Genomic DNA, 21,258 nt, shown 5'->3' on the forward strand with positions numbered 1-21,258 from the left:
CTTTTGAATTAAAGACTTTTGTTTAATGGTAACTTTCTATTCCAGCTGAAGTAAAACGTGTGGGTGATACAGTTTTGGGCATGGCTACACAGTGTGTACAGGCTAAAAATGTAAATAAGACATCGCCTCAAACACTCTCCAATTTATGTCTCAAAATCAATGTTAAATTGGGTGGCATCAATTCGATTCTGGTACCCTCTATACGTCCTAAAGTTTTCAATGAACCTGTCATATTTCTGGGTGCCGATGTTACTCACCCACCGGCTGGTGATAATAAGAAACCCTCTATTGCTGCTGTTGTAGGCTCTATGGATGCTCATCCCTCACGTTATGCCGCCACGGTACGTGTACAACAGCATCGCCAGGAAATCATACAGGAGCTATCAAGTATGGTACGTGAATTGCTGATTATGTTCTATAAATCGACTGGTGGCTATAAACCACATCGTATAATACTCTATCGCGATGGTGTATCAGAGGGACAATTTCCTCATGTTTTACAACATGAATTGACCGCCATACGTGAAGCTTGCATTAAATTAGAGGCTGAATATCGTCCAGGTATTACGTTTATTGTAGTACAAAAACGTCATCACACTAGACTATTTTGTGCTGAAAAGAAAGAACAGAGCGGTAAATCGGGTAATATACCAGCTGGTACAACTGTCGATGTGGGCATTACACATCCTACCGAGTTTGATTTCTATCTGTGCAGTCATCAAGGTATTCAGGTAAGTTTAGTATAAGATTTGTTTATATTTTACTTGTGTTTTTGTTAAAAACTTATTTATTTTAGGGTACAAGTCGACCTTCTCACTATCACGTTTTATGGGATGATAATCATTTCGATTCGGATGAATTACAATGTTTAACATATCAATTGTGCCATACATATGTACGTTGTACTAGATCGGTTTCTATACCAGCACCGGCATATTATGCACATTTAGTTGCTTTTAGAGCAAGGTAAGTACATTTTATAATGTTAATGTATGTATATGTTATATGCAGAAAACTTAATTAATTCACCATATCAATGTTTTTTGTTCTTATACATAAAGTAATAATTATTTTAAAAAACTTTGTTTCGAAAACATCACTGGAAAATTTGTATTGGAACCACGACTAGTTCTAGAAAGCTTGATTTTAGCCTGTACTCGTTTTATTAAGGCGTTAAGACCAATAATGTCCTTTTGTTCGAAATTGTCACCTTCATGACTGGTTCTGTGGAAGCATTATATAGTCTACACTCGTTCTATGAAATTTTCTAGGGCCTAGTTCTTTTTAGCGATTTGTAACTAGTTACCACTTTAAAAATGAGAACCTTTTAGGAGTTTAATGATCTTTTCCATATCCTCCAGAATCCTGAACGTGTCATCGATCATTGACTCTACTTGGACATGTGATTTAGATAAGAATTATTTGCGCTTCGATACGTCATTTAAGCTTCCTATCTGTTTATGAGTTTCCAGAAGTTTTGTTTGTCTTTTCGAATGACTGGGTTTTATAGTGAGATTAAGAATCTCTTACACTTTTTTCTTTAGGGGACAGATTCTGTAAATCTTTTAAGTGGAAACCCCTTTAGGAGTTTTTGTAGCAGCATCGCCAGAAACTATACATATATATAGATAAATTATTAACTATTCTCATTCGCTCTGGTTATCCAATTCAGTTCTAGATCTAAACCCAGTATCTATCGGCTGGGTTTAAAGAGATTCAGGTTGCAGCTGAGTTAAATTTACGGTGCAGTTAAAAAGATGTTGAAAATTGTGTGGGCCTGTGCCACACGCAGGACAAAAATCTTGAGTGGTGTCGTTTATTCTCGATCAACACGACAAACCGATATTAGTTGTGCCAATAACACTAGTGCGACGTTGTAGGTTTCATTCCGCGTTCGCTAGGGGTGGGGGACGACCTCCTAGTATAATACTATAGCGGTAGGAATTGATGAAGTGTTCCAGCGCTTTTATGTTGGATAGTATTTTTTATGAGTTTTCATCGTCTATGTTATCCTGATGTTCATGAATATCGATCTCATGCAGATGATCCTTCCTGAAATGCCTCGGAGGATGTGTGGTTCTGTTCTCTTTCCGTTAGATTGTGGTTCGGTTGGCCCCTCCGATGACATCCCCGTATGAACTGCTTTGATAGCATGTGTTATGTTTCTTTGCCGAAAGCATCTTCGTCTCGTCATGCTGGTGCTTCCCTGACGTCATTTGAATACTGTTCTAAGGATTGCGTTTTGATAGCTTTCTTCTATTGTGTGTTGGTAATTCTCGGAGTCCACACTAACGCAACGTAGTTTGTGTTTATAGGTGGTTAACAAGGTTTCTTTATCCATTGCTCAAGAGCCGCTTTTCTCTTTCTCTTTTTCTAATGTTTTGTTTCTTTGTTTTTGGATCTGCACTTTATGCGAAAGGAACCTTGCTTACTTACTTACTACTTACTTACTTTACTTACTACTTCTACTTTAATTACTTTCCTTACTTACTTACTTACTTACTTTACTTCCTTCCTTTACTACTTAAAAAAAAAAAAAACTTACTACTTACTTACTTACTTACTTACTTACTTACTTACTTACTTACTTACTTACTTACTTACTTACTTACTTACTTACTTACTTACTTACTTACTTACTTACTTACTTACTTACTTACTTACGTACTTACTTACTTACTTACTTACTTACTTACTTACTTACTTACTTACTTACTTACTTACTTACTTACTTACTTACTTACTTACTTACTTACTTACTTACTACTTACTTACTTACTTACTTACTTACTTACTTACTTACTTACTTACTTACTTACTTACTTACTTACTTACTTACTTACTTACTTACTTACTTACTTACTTACTTACTACTTACTTACTTACTTACTTACTTACTTACTTACTTACTTACTTACTTACTTACTTACTTACTTACTTACTTACTTCTTACTTACTTACTTACTTACTTACTTACTTACTTACTTACTTACTTACTTACTTACTTACTTACTTACTTACTACTTACTTACTTACTTACTTACTTACTTACTTACTTACTTACTTACTTACTTACTTACTTACTTACTTACTTACTTACTTACTTACTTACTTACTTACTTACTTACTTACTTACTTACTTACTTACTTACTTACTTACTTACTTACTTACTTACTTACTTACTTACTTACTTACTTACTTACTTACTTACTTACTTACTTACTTACTTACTTACTTACTTACTTACTTACTTACTTACTTACTTACTTACTTTACTTACTACTTACTTACTTACTTACTTACTTACTTACTTACTTACTTACTTACTTACTTACTTACTTACTTACTTACTTACTTACTTACTTACTTACTTACTTACTTACTTACTTACTTACTTACTTACTTACTTACTTACTTACTTACTTACTTACTTACTTACTTACTTACTTACTTACTTACTTACTTACTTACTTACTTACTTACTTACTTACTTACTTACTTACTTACTTACTTACTTACTTACTTACTTACTTACTTACTTACTTACTTACTTACTTACTTACTTACTTACTTACTTACTTACTTACTTACTTACTTACTTACTTACTTACTTACTTACTTACTTACTTACTTACTACTTACTTACTTACTTACTTACTTACTTACTTACTTACTTACTTACTTACTTACTTACTTACTTACTTACTTACTTTACTTATACTTACTTACTTACTTACTTACTTACTTACTTACTTACTTACTTTACTTACTTACTTACTTACTTACTTACTTCTTACTTACTTACTTACTTACTACTACTTACTTACTTACTTACTACTTACTTACTTACTTACTTACTTACTTACTTACTTACTTACTTACTTACTTACTTACTTACTTACTTACTTACTTACTTACTTCTACTTACTTACTACTTACTTACTTACTTACTTACTTACTTACTTACTTACTTACTTACTTACTTACTTACTTACTTACTTACTTACTTACTTACTTACTTACTTACTTACTTACTTACTTACTTACTTACTTACTTACTTACTTACTTACTACTTACTTACTTACTTACTTACTTACTTACTTACTTACTTACTTACTTACTTACTTACTTACTTACTTACTTACTTACTTACTTACTTACTTACTTACTTACTTACTTACTTACTTACTTATCGGGCCTGTTGTGCGCTCCAATTCATGAAAAAAAAATTGTTCACTGAATGTATTATTTTTCCATGTTCAGAAACTCAGTTTCCTGGACGTAATTCCTAACAACCTTCCAATCAGTGTTAAGAATGTTGTTTGTTTCCGGAATAACATCACTTCCAAGATACTTGGATCTAACTTCGACGAATGCCTGACAGTGGCAAAGAAAGTGCTCCAGAGTTTCATTGTCCTCTCCACATGCTCTACATTCGTCTGAATCCGCACGTCCAATGTTGTATAGGTGTGCACGTAATCCTGTGTGTCCACTCAGAATACGTACCATCACACTAACCTCAGACTTGCTCATTTTGAGGAGATTTCTCGTCTTGCTCTCATCAGGGTCACCCCATAGAATCTTTGTGGTTCTACCACCGTTTCATTATTCCAAGAGGCCTTATGGGATTCTCTCATCCATATTTTTACTTACTTACTTACTTTTTAAGTTATTATTCAAAAACTTTAATCAAACAATATAAAAATATTCCATTAATTTCTATTTTCAGATATCACTTGGTTGAGAAAGAACATGACTCTGGTGAGGGCTCACACCAAAGTGGCTGTTCTGAAGATCGAACACCAGGAGCAATGGCTAGAGCCATTACTGTTCATGCTGATACCAAAAAGGTTATGTACTTTGCTTAAATTTACATACAAACTAAAGTCTATTTATTTTACTGTTCATTAAACGGTCTCTCTCGTACACAATACTTACTACTATATTAAACACACTCTTATGAAAGAACAAAATGCCAAAAAAAAAAAATTTAAAAAAGTTTACATAAAATCTACGAAATTTTAAAACAAGACACAAAATCTTCGAATAACTCAATACAAACACAAATTTAAAAGCATTTTTAACAAATGAAGGTATAAAAAAAGAAAAAAAAACGACAATTATGTACAATAAATAATTGAAATTAATTTAAAAAGAAATTTCTTAGAAAAAAAAGAAAGAAATTTAAAAGGAGGATAAAGAAAATACACAGACATCCAATACAATATTTATAGTTTTTTAGTATTAAGTTTTAGATATTTCTTTTGTAAAAAAAACAAAAGAAATTACACATTTTACACTGTTTAGAAAAACATTTAGAAAAACACAGAATTAAAAACTAAAGAAACCAGTTGTTTTTTAAACAAAATTATAAAACGGATTTGCTGAAATTATATATTGAAAATATTGAAGAAGAAAAAATGTCAAACGTTTTCTAAAAACTTTAAAGAATAAAAAGGTAAATAGGGATCAATAAAAAAAAGAAAAAGAAAAATACAGTTTTAGTTGAAATTTTTATAGTTTTCCTTTAAAAAAAAAGAAAGAGCGTGTGTAAAATTTTATTTATTTTTTTATTGAAATTTTTATGGAAATTTTATTTAAAACCAAAGTTTTAGTTTATGTACTTGATTTTTTGTTTTTCATTATTTTATAAATATTTTGCAAAAATGAGCTCTTTGGGTTAAAACACAATGAAAATTAAAGAACATTTTAAAGGAAAATGAAAAAAAATTTTGGTGTGATAGTCGTACAATTTGTAATTTTTATTTAAAATAAATATAATATAATTATTTGTATTTAAACACATACACTTACCAAAATCAACATAATAAGAAAAAAGAAACAAATGCAATATTTATAATTAAACTTATAAAAGAAAAGAATAATATTTACAAATAATAAACTTGACTTTCAATTAGTTTAAAGTATTTATTATACAAAAAAACGCTAGAAATGCAAAAAAAAACAGATTAACAACAATGGCCTGAAACAACAAATAAACAAACAAGCTACACCAACAACCACAACCAATCACTTGAATTAATTTTAAACAATTAATATTATTAAGTTGGTTTTTACTTTAGTTTTGTTTTTCTTCCTTTTTTTTTTTTTTTGTAATATGATAAGTTTTACCAAATTGTAATGGAAACAGCCAAGCATATTTATTTGTTTTAAGTAGTTTTAGTCTTACTTTTTATTAATTAGTTTCTTCTCTCTTAGTTTTCTTTATTATCTTATAAAACAAACAAAATACATAATTTTAATATGGTGTACGGGTTTTTTTTAATTACTACTATAATTTAACTTAATTTTATTTAATTAAATTAGCTAAAATTTTTCTTCTTTATTAACAATATCAACTAATTAATTCTTTTAATTATTATTATTGTTATTATTATTGAAAAATTTTACTAAAAGAGGACACAGTTGAAGTTAACATTTGATTTATTTATTTTTAATATACAAAACAAAATGAAAATATATAAAATCTTTATAAAAAAAAGCCACAACAAAATAAACGACAGAGCAATTCAATTAGCCACAAAACAAAAACAAAATCAAATTTGTATAATGTAATATTAATTTTAATATAAATTACTTATTTATTTTATAAAAAGCATATAAACATACTTATGGTTCAATTATGGATAGCAACCAACAACCAACTTCAGTTCATTTGCCAGCATTCAACGCAACTGTTATAAAAGATGTTATTATGAACGATAACTTACGTTAGTTGACAAAAAGTTATCGATATTGTATCATCTTTGGTTATTTTGACAGACAATAACTAAAAAAATGTAAACAAAGCATAAATACCATAACAATTTTAAATTAAAGTTATATTTGTAAAAAATGTGAAATTAATTCTGGGATAAAGTGCACATATACACATCCATTTGAATTCAGAATCGTTTTAATCAAGCAACCACAATGTTCTAGTTGCCAATTTGGCAACTGAAATTTTGCAAATGTCGGTTGCCAGTTGACACCTGTAATTTCATTTTGGCAAATGATAACTCAACTGAGGTTGGGTTTCTATCCACAATCGACTTATTATATAAATAATTTTTTTAGGCCTTAACTATTATATCCTCCTTATATGTGTTTAATAGATTTCCTTGGAAATACTTTAACAAATTTGCCACAGTTTTCAAAATTACGTTCAAAAAAGTTCGCCAAAAGTGGCTGTTATGGGGAGTTCATTAAAATTAAACACGAAAAAATAGATTTATAGAATAAACATATAAAAAACGTGTAATCCTTTTGACAGTTTTACACAACACCCCTATCGCCAATCAAAATCAATCAATCCATGAGTTTAATGTATTCGAAAAACCCTATTGTTGTAACGTTAGGCGATTCTCTTTAATACATCCATTCGAAGACCCAAAGGGTACATTGTGATTACCTTTAAGAAAGAACAAAGAATATAGAAACAAAGCAGAATGAGAATGAGAGGAAGAAAGATATGAAGAGTGAAAATCCTCCCCCCAAAAAGTGAAAAGGAAGAAAATGGACAAGGAAGGGAAGTCTCTAGTTTGTGTTACCAATATATGTATGTATATCCCTTGATGAAATCTAGAATGTCCAGCAAGTTACACTCAGCTACATGACCGCGTTCATCTTTGAATCTTTTACCTAACCATTTCAGCCTTAAACTCTAGGACAGTGGCATAAAGTAAACTGTAACTGTTTCTAGCTCTTCTCCTCGTCTTCATACAATCTACAAAAGTTAAGCGTGTTAAAGTCTAAATAAGATCTAAAGGCTTCAATTGCACAGTGATCGGTTTCCCTACCCAAATCCTGATACTCTTCCTCTCCCTAATAGTATTCTGGTTGCTTTTGAGTTCAACTTCGGTCCTAGTGCCTTAGAAAACCTGCAATCCATTATACTGTCTCAGGATCGGTAGGTAGAGTCTTTGAATTATACAGAGATTAGTCTATAGTAATAACCACTAGGAGATTTCTCAACTATTATGGTTTAGAATCGAACCTTGTCTGGTCAATTCATCTGCGATCTCGTTAGCCTGTATGTCACAGTGTTCCGGTAATCAAAAACCACCTAACTGTGTATAACCTGACTAAAACTTCTAGGGCTCTTCTACAGCTAGTTACTTTTAAACATTCTATTGATATGACAATATAAAAGAAACGCGAAAAATTATTCACTTGTCCCTTTGTGATAGAATTTTGTAAATCAACTATTGTGAATGTAGAGTTCTTGGAATATTCTTGATAGCAAATTTTTGTTAGAAAAGAGAAAATAATTTCAAAATTATTCGCAATAAGTGTGAATATTTAATAATTTTGAGAGGAATCTTCAGAATGTTCTAAATTAGTTGTGTTTTTGGAATGAAAAATTGTTATCTACCAAAGATTAAGATTTGTTTTCTTTTCGAAAATTGTTCCTTTTTTGTATTGAATAGTTTTAAAGAAGCTTTCGAAACTTCATTCGTTCAGTGTATTTATCTCGTGAATTTTGAAAACAATTCACAGTTGTTGCAAACAAAATCATCTATTGTGAATGAAGAGTTTACAGAATATTCACGATAGCAACTGCTTACTTGGTTTGTTAACAAGAATGTGAATAGAATTTTCACGATTATTCGCGATAACTGTTATAATACAATTACTTAAGAATATGAATGGAGGATATATGTATATAAGTCCATACTTTTATCTTGTTTTAAACTTCTTTTTATTATCATTTGTTAAACACTTAAAACCAGGCCCCCAATAAGTAAAATAATATATATAATAAAACATATAAATACTATAAAATTGCACTACATTTTAGTTATTATTTTCCATTGTGAACATTTTCGTTTTTAAATAATTATTGTTTCTCGCACAAGTTTCCTTTAGTAAAACATTTATTTTAATTATACTAAAAGGAAATAAGTGTTTAAATTTTAAACGAAACAATACAATCAAATCAAATACTTCAATTCAATAATATTACATACAAACATATATTTAAAACGACTAGATAACTAACATATAAACTTTTAATTGTATTTCATTTTTTTTATTATAATTAATTTTTCTAAAAAAAAAACACTACACAAGGGATTTAATTTAATGTTTAGATTTTAAAATTAATTTACAAAAGAAGAAAAAATACTTAAAATTTACGATAAAGCAACAAGTAAATTTAAACAAAACTAAAAATCAACAACAAAAAAAAATTAATAAAAAAATATAAAAATAAACTTTAAACAAATCTTTTAATAGTTTTTAAGTTCAAAAAGAAGGATTTTCTTTTAAGTTATTTTCAATAAAACAAAAATAACAACATTTTTTTAAATTATTTTTAAATATAATTTTTAATGATGTATTTCTTTTTTTTTTTTAATTTTTGCAAACAAATAAATATTTTATTCTTTTAATATGATAAACAAAACAAGGCATTCACATAGAAATATTAACACTTAATATGGCATGTTATTAATTAATAAGCTTTAAAATATAAACTAGATTTCTGAAAAAAAAACAACAACAAAAACAAAATAAAGTACTTCAAAAGCCACAAAACATTTAAATTTTATAAAGACAAAACAAACAAAAAAATATATATATTATGTGATTTATTAAATTAAAAACAAATGCTAAATAAACATTATTTAATAGCTACAAAATACATACATAAATACTTTAAACAAAAGCAAATGAATATATTCAGAAAAAGGTTTCTTTAAATTAAATTAGACAAAAAAAAAAAAAAAAAAAAAAAAAACAAAGCAAACAAACTAATTACATGTATATTTAATTATAATTCAAAATTATCTTAAAAAAATAAAAACAAAACATATATTAAAAATTGCTTCAATATTAATGTAAACAAATTATCAAGTCTTCTTAATAAATAAAACTTTTTTATGATTATATAATTTTTTTTATAAAGAAAAGCTTATTCTCTTATAAAAAGTTTAGTTGTGAAAACACTAAAGTAGGTTTTGAAACTTTTCGAGTTTACAACAGTAATAAAAAGTGTTGCCAATAAAGGCGGGTTATTATCGTCTATGCAACAGTTCGACTGTGGCCTTTAGTTCTTTCCTTTAATTGTGTTAATGTCTGTGTGGTTAGAGAAATTTTGATAGCTCTGTCAATCTTAACCACAAATGTTCGGAGCGCAAATTTGAAGGCCTGGTGCGACAAAAGTCGAAGTGCTTTACGTGGTCACCTGTCATGATGGCTTTATTTCACAGATATACTTTTACAACCATTTGGTTAGCTTTTCAGACGACTCAACACCTTTCCTTTGTGTTCCTCCTTATACGAAGGTGACAATTTTTTACAAGTACTTCAGCTATCTTATCTTTTGACTATTGTTGCCCCATTGACCAAATTCCGATGTGCAAAAATATCATTTCCGTTTCCAACCACTCAGATGTGATGACCTCTGTTGATTCGGCAACAGCATAATCGGTGGACCGAAATACTTAACACACTGTGACAAGTCTTGCATTCACAGACTAAACTCTGAACGTACCATGATAAAGAAGTAAAATCCAATGGTCTCACTTGTATAAAACACTTTACCACCGACACATTCATTGAGAAAAACATCCGACTCACTCACTCTAAGTATACGGGTGTGTAAGACCGACATAGCCCTACACCTGTACCAACTCAGTCATTCCTCTGCTGGGTATCTGTTGAGTCGACAACATTAATAACTTTTCCCGAAATATACAGGCCTATTATGTTCCCTTTTGTGTGCTTTAGGTATAGGAGAGTGAAGAAACTCCCGGGCAATAATTGTTAATGATTGGCCTGGTAGTCTTAAACATTTCTTTCTCGCGAATTTGGGTTTTAAACCATAGTCACCACGTACAACTCTAAGAGACCTCTCTAATATACGGAACAAGACAAAGTACGAAACTCTGTCCTGTGGGCTACCGATTCTCATGATACCAGATGATATAGGTACTCTGGTTCGACTCCAGGTTAAATCTTTCCAATGTATTATTTGTCACCACCAGTTTATAGTCCCGGCAGACTAGAGATACTGGTAGCACCTCTTTTTTCCCATATTGCAATCACACCAAGATGGGGGAAGTTAATCAAGGTAACACGACCCGTTGAGACCTGGTAAGACACTTGAACAAGTGATTTGTATCCTAAAGATTCTGACGACAATTTAAAGTGCTTGCAACAATTCATTCACGTTAGCTGTTAAGGAAACTGCACCGATATGCTCTTAATTGCATTAATATGGTTCTTGAATATCTGGAAATTTGTCTTTCACTCCTGCAGATTTCAGGGCATGTTCCTTTTGGCTTTTATTTGCATCTGCAGCCACTAATGACCTCAGAGACCGTCATTAGATGCAAGTGCTCGGGAATCGTCTTAGATATCGCTGCAAAATCTTCGAAAACAATTCTGAAACGTTAGCAGTAAATGACATGCCCTGTGGACTACTTTCCAGATTCTTAAATGCCTGGGAAGTTGTATCTTACTATTCCCGATTTCAGAGCATGTTCATTTAGGCCTTTTGGATATTTCGGGGAAGTGGATCCTGAATCAAAATGTCTAGTAAACAACACAATGTTGTCTAGCCGACAGTTACCTGATCTCCTCATGTAGATGATCCATATTTGTCGTCTTTACACATTCCTTAGTGCATTATTTTGGGCCGTTTTAAATCTCTGGATATAGTTCCATATTATAATATTATTCAAATCGATGCGGGAAATATCCGTTAACTCATTCAAAAACAGTTATGGCCAACATAATATCGGACATAGCAGGACAAGCAAAGAAAGTATTCCACAGTCTCATCTTCCTCCTCATTGTTACAACTTTAGTGAAATCATTATAGAGGAGATTCAGTGTCTTAACTAGTGGTCTCATTAAGCAATTCCCTGTCACACGCCTGTTAATATCCACAGACTAATTCGTGAAAGCCTTATAAATTATGACGATCTATTATTGTCGTAGAGGTATGTGGATTAACATCTGCTCTGAGCACCCCTATACCTAAAAAGTTTTAACACAAAACGCTCGGTAATGCTGAACAAAACAATTAAATTCGTTAAAAGTTTTGGACACTCTTGAAACCCTTCTGTTATGACATTTACATTTGTCCGCTTCAAATGAAGTCTAGAATGTGTACAATTAAACTTTGAAAAACCATCTAATATTCCATCCCTGGGTGAGGTTATGTTTAAGCTTCACTGATCTACAAAGTTTCAATGAGTAAAAAAAGGTTTTAAATTTTATTAAGAAGATTTGATTTGATAACGCTATAAAAATATCAGACTGTGTTAAAAAAGGGAATAATAGTTACCACTGGAACACAACAACAACAATTTCTTAAAATAAATTTATTGTAGCAAGATATTTTATAATATTTAAACAACAAAACAAAAAATTAGCTAAAATAAAAATTATTATTAACAAAAAAAGCTTAATATTAAAAAAAGTAAAAGTCCATTAAAAGCTACCATAGCATATTTATTTCTTTAAGCATTAGTTAATAATCTAATTTTATTCTTAAATCATATCCTACGATATCCTACCTACAAATATTTGAAATTTTTTGAACTTAAAATTAAATTTTATTATTTTAACTACTTAATACTACTTATCAAAGCCAAAAAAGAAAAACACACGAAAAACAAATCTAAATTATGTATTCCAAGCAATTATTTACTTCCATTTTAGTTTTCCCTTTTTAAAAAAAAAGAAATTAATATAAATTGTTTAAATTTCCAAGCGTGAAATATTGTTTTCGCCTGGAAAGTAAATGTTTTATTTCTTAATTGAAAACCTTAAAATCAAACTAAGCAATGTTATATTGAAATTATTATTGTTTCTATTTAGTCCATATCCTCTAACTTATGTATCGAATTGTCTCCATAAATAATTTATTTTGAAAAGTGTTCTCAATTTCACATATTCGCGGAAACTAGGATCATAACCCTGAATTTGTTATCAAATGAGCTTTTGTATGAAAATGTTCATATCGAAATTAAGTTCCTTCGTTGTCAAATCAAGTTTCTTCGGTGATTAAGCTCTGATTTTGTAATTTTTTTAATTCTTTTATTGAGTATATATGATCTCTTACCATATTTCCGTCAATATATGGAATCCGGCCAAAAGAACAGCTCATCAGTCCAAAAACCAATCAAGTCAATTTGGGTACCCTGCTAGAGAAAACCTTCTGCAGGGATCGAAACAAATAGTAGTCGAAGTCTGAGCTATAAGCCGGGTGAGGTGAAACTTCCCAACACCTTCATTCTAAATAGTTTTAACATGTGCAGCAATATGTACGTTGTCGGATACCCTGTTTTTTAAAGAAGCGTATTCCAGAGAAAGCGTTCTGCATGGATCGAAACATATAGTAGTCGGACGGGGCAAATTTTGCTCTAAAAAGTGGGTAACACTTAACTTCCCAAAACCCTTCTTTCTAAATAGTTTTAAACAGCTATTGCACCATATGATCGAACGTTGCCATAATGGAACATTACTCTTTCATGTCTGGCCACATATTCGGGGCATTTTCGGCCAATGCTCACCTGGTTCCCTGTGATGGTGTTGTCAGATTTCAGAAGCTCATGATAGGACCCTTTCGGTCCCACCAAATACAGAGCATTAACTTAACGCCATTGTGTTTTGACTTTGCTGTCGATCTGGCTGGTTGTTCGGGCTTCACATACGATCTCTTACGATTCGGGTTAGTGCAAGTAACGTTAAGGTGCAAAAATGATTTTCTTTAAAAAATTATTTATAGAGTTCGGTTGCAAAATCTTTTAAGTTCTCTTTGCTTAAATTCGTATGATATCCAATTTTCCTGCTTTTGAATGAATCATACTGCTTGCAAACGTTATGAAATTGCTACTTAATTAGGTCCCAATGATTTGCAAGCTTTATTGAGTTTGTTAAGAATCTTCATGTCTACAATTGTGCATTCTCATAGTCACTCCTCTGGCGGTATCTGTTGTCTTTTTCGACAACAGCACCTAACTAATCCCGAAATATAAATTTCACACTACATCAGTCTTTACATCAACATACTCTTCCCGCGTTTCGGTTTCAACCACATGCACCCCGAAGGGACCTCTCCAATAACCGCCAAAAGACAAAGTCCAAAATTCTGCCCTGCGGTCCATCAATTTCTGTGGTAGCAGATGAGATAGATTCTCTGGTTCGATCCTAAGTCAGATGATTTCAAAGAAGTACCAAGGTTCAAATTACACCAATATTTTATAGCCCCTTCAGACTAGAGGTACTGGTAGAATCTCCTTTGCCCCTGGGATAAGGGATGAATCTTCCAAGGTAACATGTTCCGGGATGGGACTATAATATTGAATAACTAACAATATTTATTTTTATTTAAATATTTCCAAATTTAAAATAAAAACTTTTCGGGTCCTTGTAGATGTTGAGAACACTTAATACACATTAATGTACACACCAGGCATGGATATTGCAGTCCTTTAGAACTTTTTGATATCGAAAATACAACTTTACTTCATAAAGTCTAACCTATAGTGAAACCGAAAATTAGTTTGGCAATTTAAAACCCAAATAGTCCACTTTTTGTTATAAGTTAGTACTATTTTGAAATTTCAATTTTCCATGCCTGATACACACACACACACAAAAGTTAATGTCATTTACAATAAACCACGCTTAGATTAACCTTAGATTTTAGTAGAAAAATATTTTAAAATATGACAAGAAAACAACCCTAGAACAAGTTTATTATAAAACAAATAATAATTATAACAAAAATGGATCATAATAGTAATATAAAGGAATTGTTAAACAACAAAAAGAAAAAAAAAACATTTTCCAATATATTATTTTCATTTAAATGCCGGGAATAACATTTAAATAAGAAAAAATTAACAAGAAAAGTTATAGATTTTAAGTTAAAAACTTAAATTTAATAATTATTAAGACACAATTAATTAAAAATAAGTTAAAATAAATAAAAAATTTTAACATAAACACAAAAAAAATGAAAACCAATCTATATAATACAAAAAAACGTGGTTTACTATAATCAAAACATAAACATAAATTACTATTAAATGTCTAAAATATTACAAAAAAATACAGCAACAAATCTAAAAATTAAAGTAACAAAAAAAATTTGGATTCAAAATAAAAACATTTATTATTAGTTGTACAAAAACCACCTTTTTAATATTCAAAACGATATATGGGAATTAATGTAAACTTTTGGTGATCTAATTAATAAATAATTAAAACTGTCTGCTTTCTCATTTAAAATAAATTTTCAAAAAAACATTATTATTTAAAACATTTCTCAATTTATTTTTAAACAAAAAACCAAAACTGAAAATTAATAAAAAAAAAAAATAAAAAAATAAAAAATAACAATGGTATTTATATTTACAATACATATACAATACATGCTACATACTAGTATGTAATTATATTTTTAATAATTGATCAATATAATAAAATTAAAAGAAAAACAAATATCGAAACTTTGAATAAATTCAATAATTTACCACTAAAACATACAATTTTATTCTAAAGAATATAAGTCAACAATTAAGATAACACAATAAAATACATATAAATATTAATTAAATATAAGCGTAATGAGATAAATATATAAAAATTCATGTAATGAATCAAATAATAAACTTTTTTTTTTTGGATGTATTGAAAATGATAAATGAGAAATAAATAATGCAAATAATCAATAAATGTGAATTTATTTTTTAAAAACAATTCAAATTTATAACAGGGGCTGAATAAGAAAATATTGAGAAGAGAATGTCATACGGTCACGTGGAATAATGAATCGAAGATGCTATGGGATAACCTTAACGGGAAGAGGACGAGAAGTGTACTCAGAATGAGCAAGTCTGAGGTTAGTATGATGATACGTATTCTGAGGAAAAAGTAGATATCTATAAAAAGTTGGACGGGCAGAGAAGTGTTCGAACACTTTCTTTGTCATTGCCAGACTTTCGTTGAAATTGGAATCAAATATGTCGCAAGCGACATTATTCCAGACACAATATCTCTCACGAACATTGATTTGTACATTTTTATGTTTCTGAACATCGGACGATGACGCCTTCATAAAGAACTACATATCGTCACCTAAAATGCAAAAAGGCGTAACAACCAAAAATTTTAAAATTGATATTTTGATTGAAAATGATGCACAGCTCAAAAATACATATTGTCAGAAAATTTCAGAACTTTATTATCAAAAACTCCGACCTTATTAACGAAATTCAAAAGGGCACAATAACAAATTAGTTTTCTCAACCATCAAAAGGGCGTAACAACAAGATATTATAGACAATTTTGGCAGAATTTTCGAATTAAAAGGTATTTTTTGTGTTTTAAAATAATGAAATAATAAAGCTATATTCCGGGAAGGCACTTCCGACCGATTTTATAGAAGTTAAGTTCATCGATATACTCAACATCTTACTGTTTTGAAATATTAAATTTTATATCTATATCTTATATTAATACATGAAAAATCACTTTAACATTAACTGTTGTTCAATATAAAGTCTAATATATGGCATAAGTCCAATAATGGATCCATTCTGAGAAAACTTGATAACACTTATTACATCGAACTTTATCATAATATCAATATTAATACGAAATTTTTCAACATCAAAGTGATTTTTAAAAGAGGTCCTCCTTTGAGGGATAAGTTCATTTATAGGCCAAACTGTAGAGGATTTGAAAGATATATTCATTTCTTAAAATAAATCATTTATCTTGAATTTTATCTTAACATAATTTTATTCAAACAATTTTCTAAAAATAAACTAGTTTTTATTACCTTATAGTAGAGTCAATTATGGACTGGTGTTCATACAATTTGAATGATATAGTTCACATAAAACGTGTCTTAGTTCCACTTTAACACGATTCAAATTTTTATCAAGTCAATTATAAATGTTAAAGGTGATATGGGCTGAGGTCAAATGGTCTGATCCACATTAAATTTCTCACTGAGATTGTTATATGGGAACTACAGTCTAATTTGGACTAATCTTAACGATACTTTACAGCATAATTCTTGACCAAAAAAAGGAGGCTTGTGTTAAATTTGTTCACGATCGTTTCATAGTAAACGTACTTTCTAGCAATCAAATATTTTCTGGATTTTCGAGAAGTATTGATGTAATTATGAACCGATATTAGCCAACATCAAACAAGGTTTGTATTTGCGATAAATAGAACATATATATGTACCAAATTCAGTATAATTATATCATTAATTGCTTTCAAGCTATAAATACTAAAGCGTTGTTAGGCCCTTTTGATTTTAGAAAAGTCGAATTTAAAATGGCGTATCCCACACAGTTTTTATTCAGGTTATTTTTATCTCTCCTGTAAAATTTTGAAAAGTGTTGTTAAGCATTCAGGTGACGATATAAAAGAGAAGTAGTTTAGGCTAGATGTATACTTAATATCCTATAATAAACCCCAAAACCAAAAATTCCAGTTGTTAAAGTTACTGTTAATATTGTAAAAGTGTTGCTGTTGTTGATATTACTGCCTGGAATTGTTGTAATCTCTTTAGGGGGTTCAGTATTGATATCCAGACAGAATGTGTCCATAAATTAATTGAACAAAATGAAGTAAGATTGGCTAAATAGTTGAATAAATAGAGGGTATTATACGGGGACCCTGGAGACACATTGGAGGCATCCCTATCCCTTACTCCTATTTTCCACGGAAATACCAAAATATGATGAAATAACGTTAAAAAAAACTAAATTTGATTATTGAAATAAAAATATAAAAAACTATGAATCGTATTAATAACGATAAGACAAAGTAGTGGAGAGATTACACCGCTCTGAGGTGTGCCTCGTTCAACTTGTTTGGACTTAACGCTATTACCAAGACTTGCAGTAATTATTCTAGATTTCAACATAGTTACCAACCAGTTGCTGATATATTCTTCAACATCCAGATTAGCGAGAGCTTGTTGAATTGCAGAAGTATTTACGTTATTGAAGGCACCTTCTATGTCTAAGAAGGCTCCCATAGTGTATTGTTTGAATTCGAGGGATCTTTCTATAACTCTTACAACCTCATGTAGAGCTGTCTCAGCAGATCGTCCTTTAAGGTAGGCATGTTGACTGGTTGAAAGCCGTGATGAGTTCTCTAGCCGTTGCCTAATATGTGAGTCGATGAGTCTTTCCAGCGTTTTGAGCTGAAAAGATGAAAGAATAATTGGACGAAAGTCCTTCGCTTTTTCATGACTCCTTTTGCCAGCTTTGGGAATAAAAACGACCTTAACCTTTCTGCAGTTTACCGGAACATGGTTGAGAGAGAGTCTGAGCGTGTATATTCTATGAAGCCAGGGGATGATATATTCTTTTGCACTTTGTAACATCCTTGGCAAAATGCCATCAGGCCCTGGTGATTTGAAAGGGGAAAAACTATCAATCGCCCATGAGATTCTATCATAAGAGATGATATTTTTATTGATTCCCGTTAGAGTCCTACTGTCAGTGAAGATTTCCTTGACAGCATCTTTGCAGTCAGGGAAGTGAGTATTCAGTAGGATGTCAAGAGATTCTGCCGAGGATTCTGACCAAGTGTCGTCCTTCCTCTTAATATAGGTTGGATTAGATTGGCCTTTAGCAAGAATTTTGCTAAGTCTAGCAGAGTCCTTTGTGTTATCTATAGATTCGCAGAAACTTCTCCATGAGGTTCTTTTTGCGAGTGCTATAGCTTTCTTATAAACTTTTAGTTTGTCGCGGTATGGCTGCCACGATTTATTGTTGTAGCATGTGTTAAAGGCCCTACGTGTTTCCTTACGTAGCCTAGATAGCTCCGAATTCCACCATGGAGGGAAGCTTTTCTTTGCCTTTGTGATTAGGCAGGAGACTTCAAAAGCCTTACCTAAGACTTTGCTAAAGTTTTCTTCTATCTTTTCAAGACCAGTGATTGAATCATCAACCACGGGAATTTTCTTGAGCTTATGTCTAAGGATCCCTTTATACTTGAACCAATCGGTTCTTCTTGGGTTCCTATAGACCATTTTTTCCGTCGAGTTTTGTAGTATAATATCGAAGAGGATCCAATTGTGATCTGAAAAAGATTTTTCATTGGATACCCTCCACCTATCAACTGATATTTTAGATCTGTAATTGAACAAAATGAAGTAAGATTGGCTAAATAGTTGAATAAATAGAGGGTATTATACGGGGACCCTGGAGACACCTTGGAGGCATCCCTATCCCTTACTCCTATTTTCCACGGAAATACCAAAATATGATGAAATAACGTTAAAAAAACCTACATTTGATTATAGAATCTTCTTTCTATATATCGATCTCTTTTCGCACTAAAGACGTAACCGACAAAAACTAAATTTTATAGGAGAGCATTTTTTTTTATTATCTTCGAAGTAGGACATAGCATTACTCCAAAATTCCGTTAATAAATATTATTACATCTAAAATATGGGATGCAGTTTGTTTCGATTTTATATTGACGCTATATCCAATTTTTTTGTCGCTGTTTTAAAGTTATAGACTACTAAACGGCTGAACCGATTTTATTCACAGCGTATTCCTGTATGTCTGGAATAGGTAATAGGCTACTTTTTATATTGAAATTCCAAGTGGGCGAGGAGCCACGCCTATATTAAGAAAATATTAAATCCGTATATTTTAGATAATATAACAGTTAGAGTCCTCAAATTTTGTCGGAGCAACTTTAGTGTCAATATAATTATTTAGGACAAAAAGTAGGCGGACTATCATTAGGGGGCGTGGCACCTCCCATATAAATTAAATACAAAAATACGTTTATCTTGGAAACTATTACAGTTAGAATCTTCAAATTTTGCACGAAAAACTTTAAAATCCATCTAAACATTTTGGGTAATAAATTGGCGGACTACCCATGAGGGGAGCGGCACCTCCCATATTAATTAAAGACAAAAATTCGTTTATCTGGAAAACTAATGGAACTAAATGCTTCAAATTTCGCACGAAGAACTTAAATATTCATCTGAACATTTTTTGGAGGAAAAAAAACGGTCTTTCATCTGGGGGTCTTGAAGCCCCCACATGAATCAAATAGAAAAATTCGTATATCTGAGAAACTATTAGAGCTAGAATCTTCAAAATTTACATGGAGAACTTTGAAATTCATGTGAACATTTAGAGCATAACGGGCGGACTTTCAATGGGTGGCTTCATGCATCTTGGAAACTCTTATATTATTAAAATTTTTTATAGATAGATAGAAATTGGCGATAGATAGAAACTGGCGAACTTGCAATAATTTGCTTGACATCTTTCATATGTAACATATAATAAATCTGGTATTTATTTATACATATTCCTTTTGGGGTAGCAAAGCACACTGGGTATAGCTAGTAAAAATATAAAAAACTAGAAATATAAAAAACAATAGGTTCTACCGAGATTTGAACTCGGATCGCTGGATTCAAAGTCCAGAGTGCTAACCATTACACCATAGAACCTTGTTGTCGTCGTCTTGACAAATGAGACATAAAAGATTTCAACACAAATATAACAACCAAATTAACATCTTCTTTCTAAATTAGCGACATCTATATGCCAGTTATCACACATAAACTACTGTTAAAGGTTTGTGTCTTGAATAATTTTATGTTGTTGCATTAAACACACAAACACGTATATTACATATCAGGGTTGTAGTTTTTGAATTGGAAATTGCAAATTTTTGCTGAGGCAGCAAATATTTCCAATTTTTGCTGAGGCTCAGCAAAAATTTCCAAAAAACGTTTTTTTTATATAAACTCAGCAAGCTACTGAGAGGTGGGGTATCTCAGCAAAATCGTCCGGTAAGAAATGTACGTGTTTGTGTGTCGATCCAGCAAATTTTTGCTGAGGTCGATTGGCTCAGCAAAAATTTCCATTTTAAAATGGAAATGACGTCATTGAAAATGGAAATGACGCTACGCTGGCGTGGAATTGATGCATTTTCTTATTTTTTGAATGAACATTCTTTTGTGAACTTGTTAAGTGTTGATTATTTTTAATGAAAATTATATAAATTTGAATAATTCAACTACTTATTGTTTGTTTTGCTGCATGGATATTTAATTTGGGGTTGATTATTAGGTGGCACTGGCGGTGAATGCCTTTAATCGACCTCAGGCAATTATTTAAATGCTGGTGTTCTCAATCAAATCGTCGTAACCCTATATAGGGATACTGGTGTTCTCAATAAAGAACGTCCCTATTATTGGGATACTATAGTTAAAATTTTAGCA

General features: G+C 30.8%; 1 protein-coding gene and 1 non-coding gene across 7 annotated transcripts in view; one reads left to right on the forward strand and one right to left on the reverse strand.

Annotated features, from left to right (window-relative positions):
- The window catches only part of LOC119601221 (protein argonaute-2), a 55,419-nt gene extending 47,465 nt beyond the window's left edge, over nucleotides 1-7,954 (forward strand). For all 6 annotated transcript variants that reach the window (XM_037952018.1, XM_037952022.1, XM_037952021.1 and 3 more), the window contains 3 exons: nucleotides 46-731; nucleotides 797-966; nucleotides 4,732-7,954. In XM_037952018.1, coding sequence (XP_037807946.1) covers nucleotides 46-731; nucleotides 797-966; nucleotides 4,732-4,870 — 995 coding nt within the window. In that variant the 3' untranslated portion in view covers nucleotides 4,871-7,954. The remainder of the gene's footprint in view (nucleotides 1-45; nucleotides 732-796; nucleotides 967-4,731) is intronic.
- Nucleotides 7,955-20,409: 12,455 nt separating this feature from the next.
- On the reverse strand, nucleotides 20,410-20,481 carry Trnaq-uug. The gene has a single exon. It is a non-coding gene; the product is annotated as a tRNA-Gln (tRNA).
- Nucleotides 20,482-21,258: the final 777 nt, after the last annotated feature.

Source organism: Lucilia sericata, unplaced genomic scaffold (assembly GCF_015586225.1).
Source record: "Lucilia sericata isolate MDLA Ls3-8-SP2 unplaced genomic scaffold, ASM1558622v1 Contig000151F_arrow, whole genome shotgun sequence".
NCBI classification, from domain to species: domain Eukaryota; kingdom Metazoa; phylum Arthropoda; class Insecta; order Diptera; family Calliphoridae; genus Lucilia; species Lucilia sericata.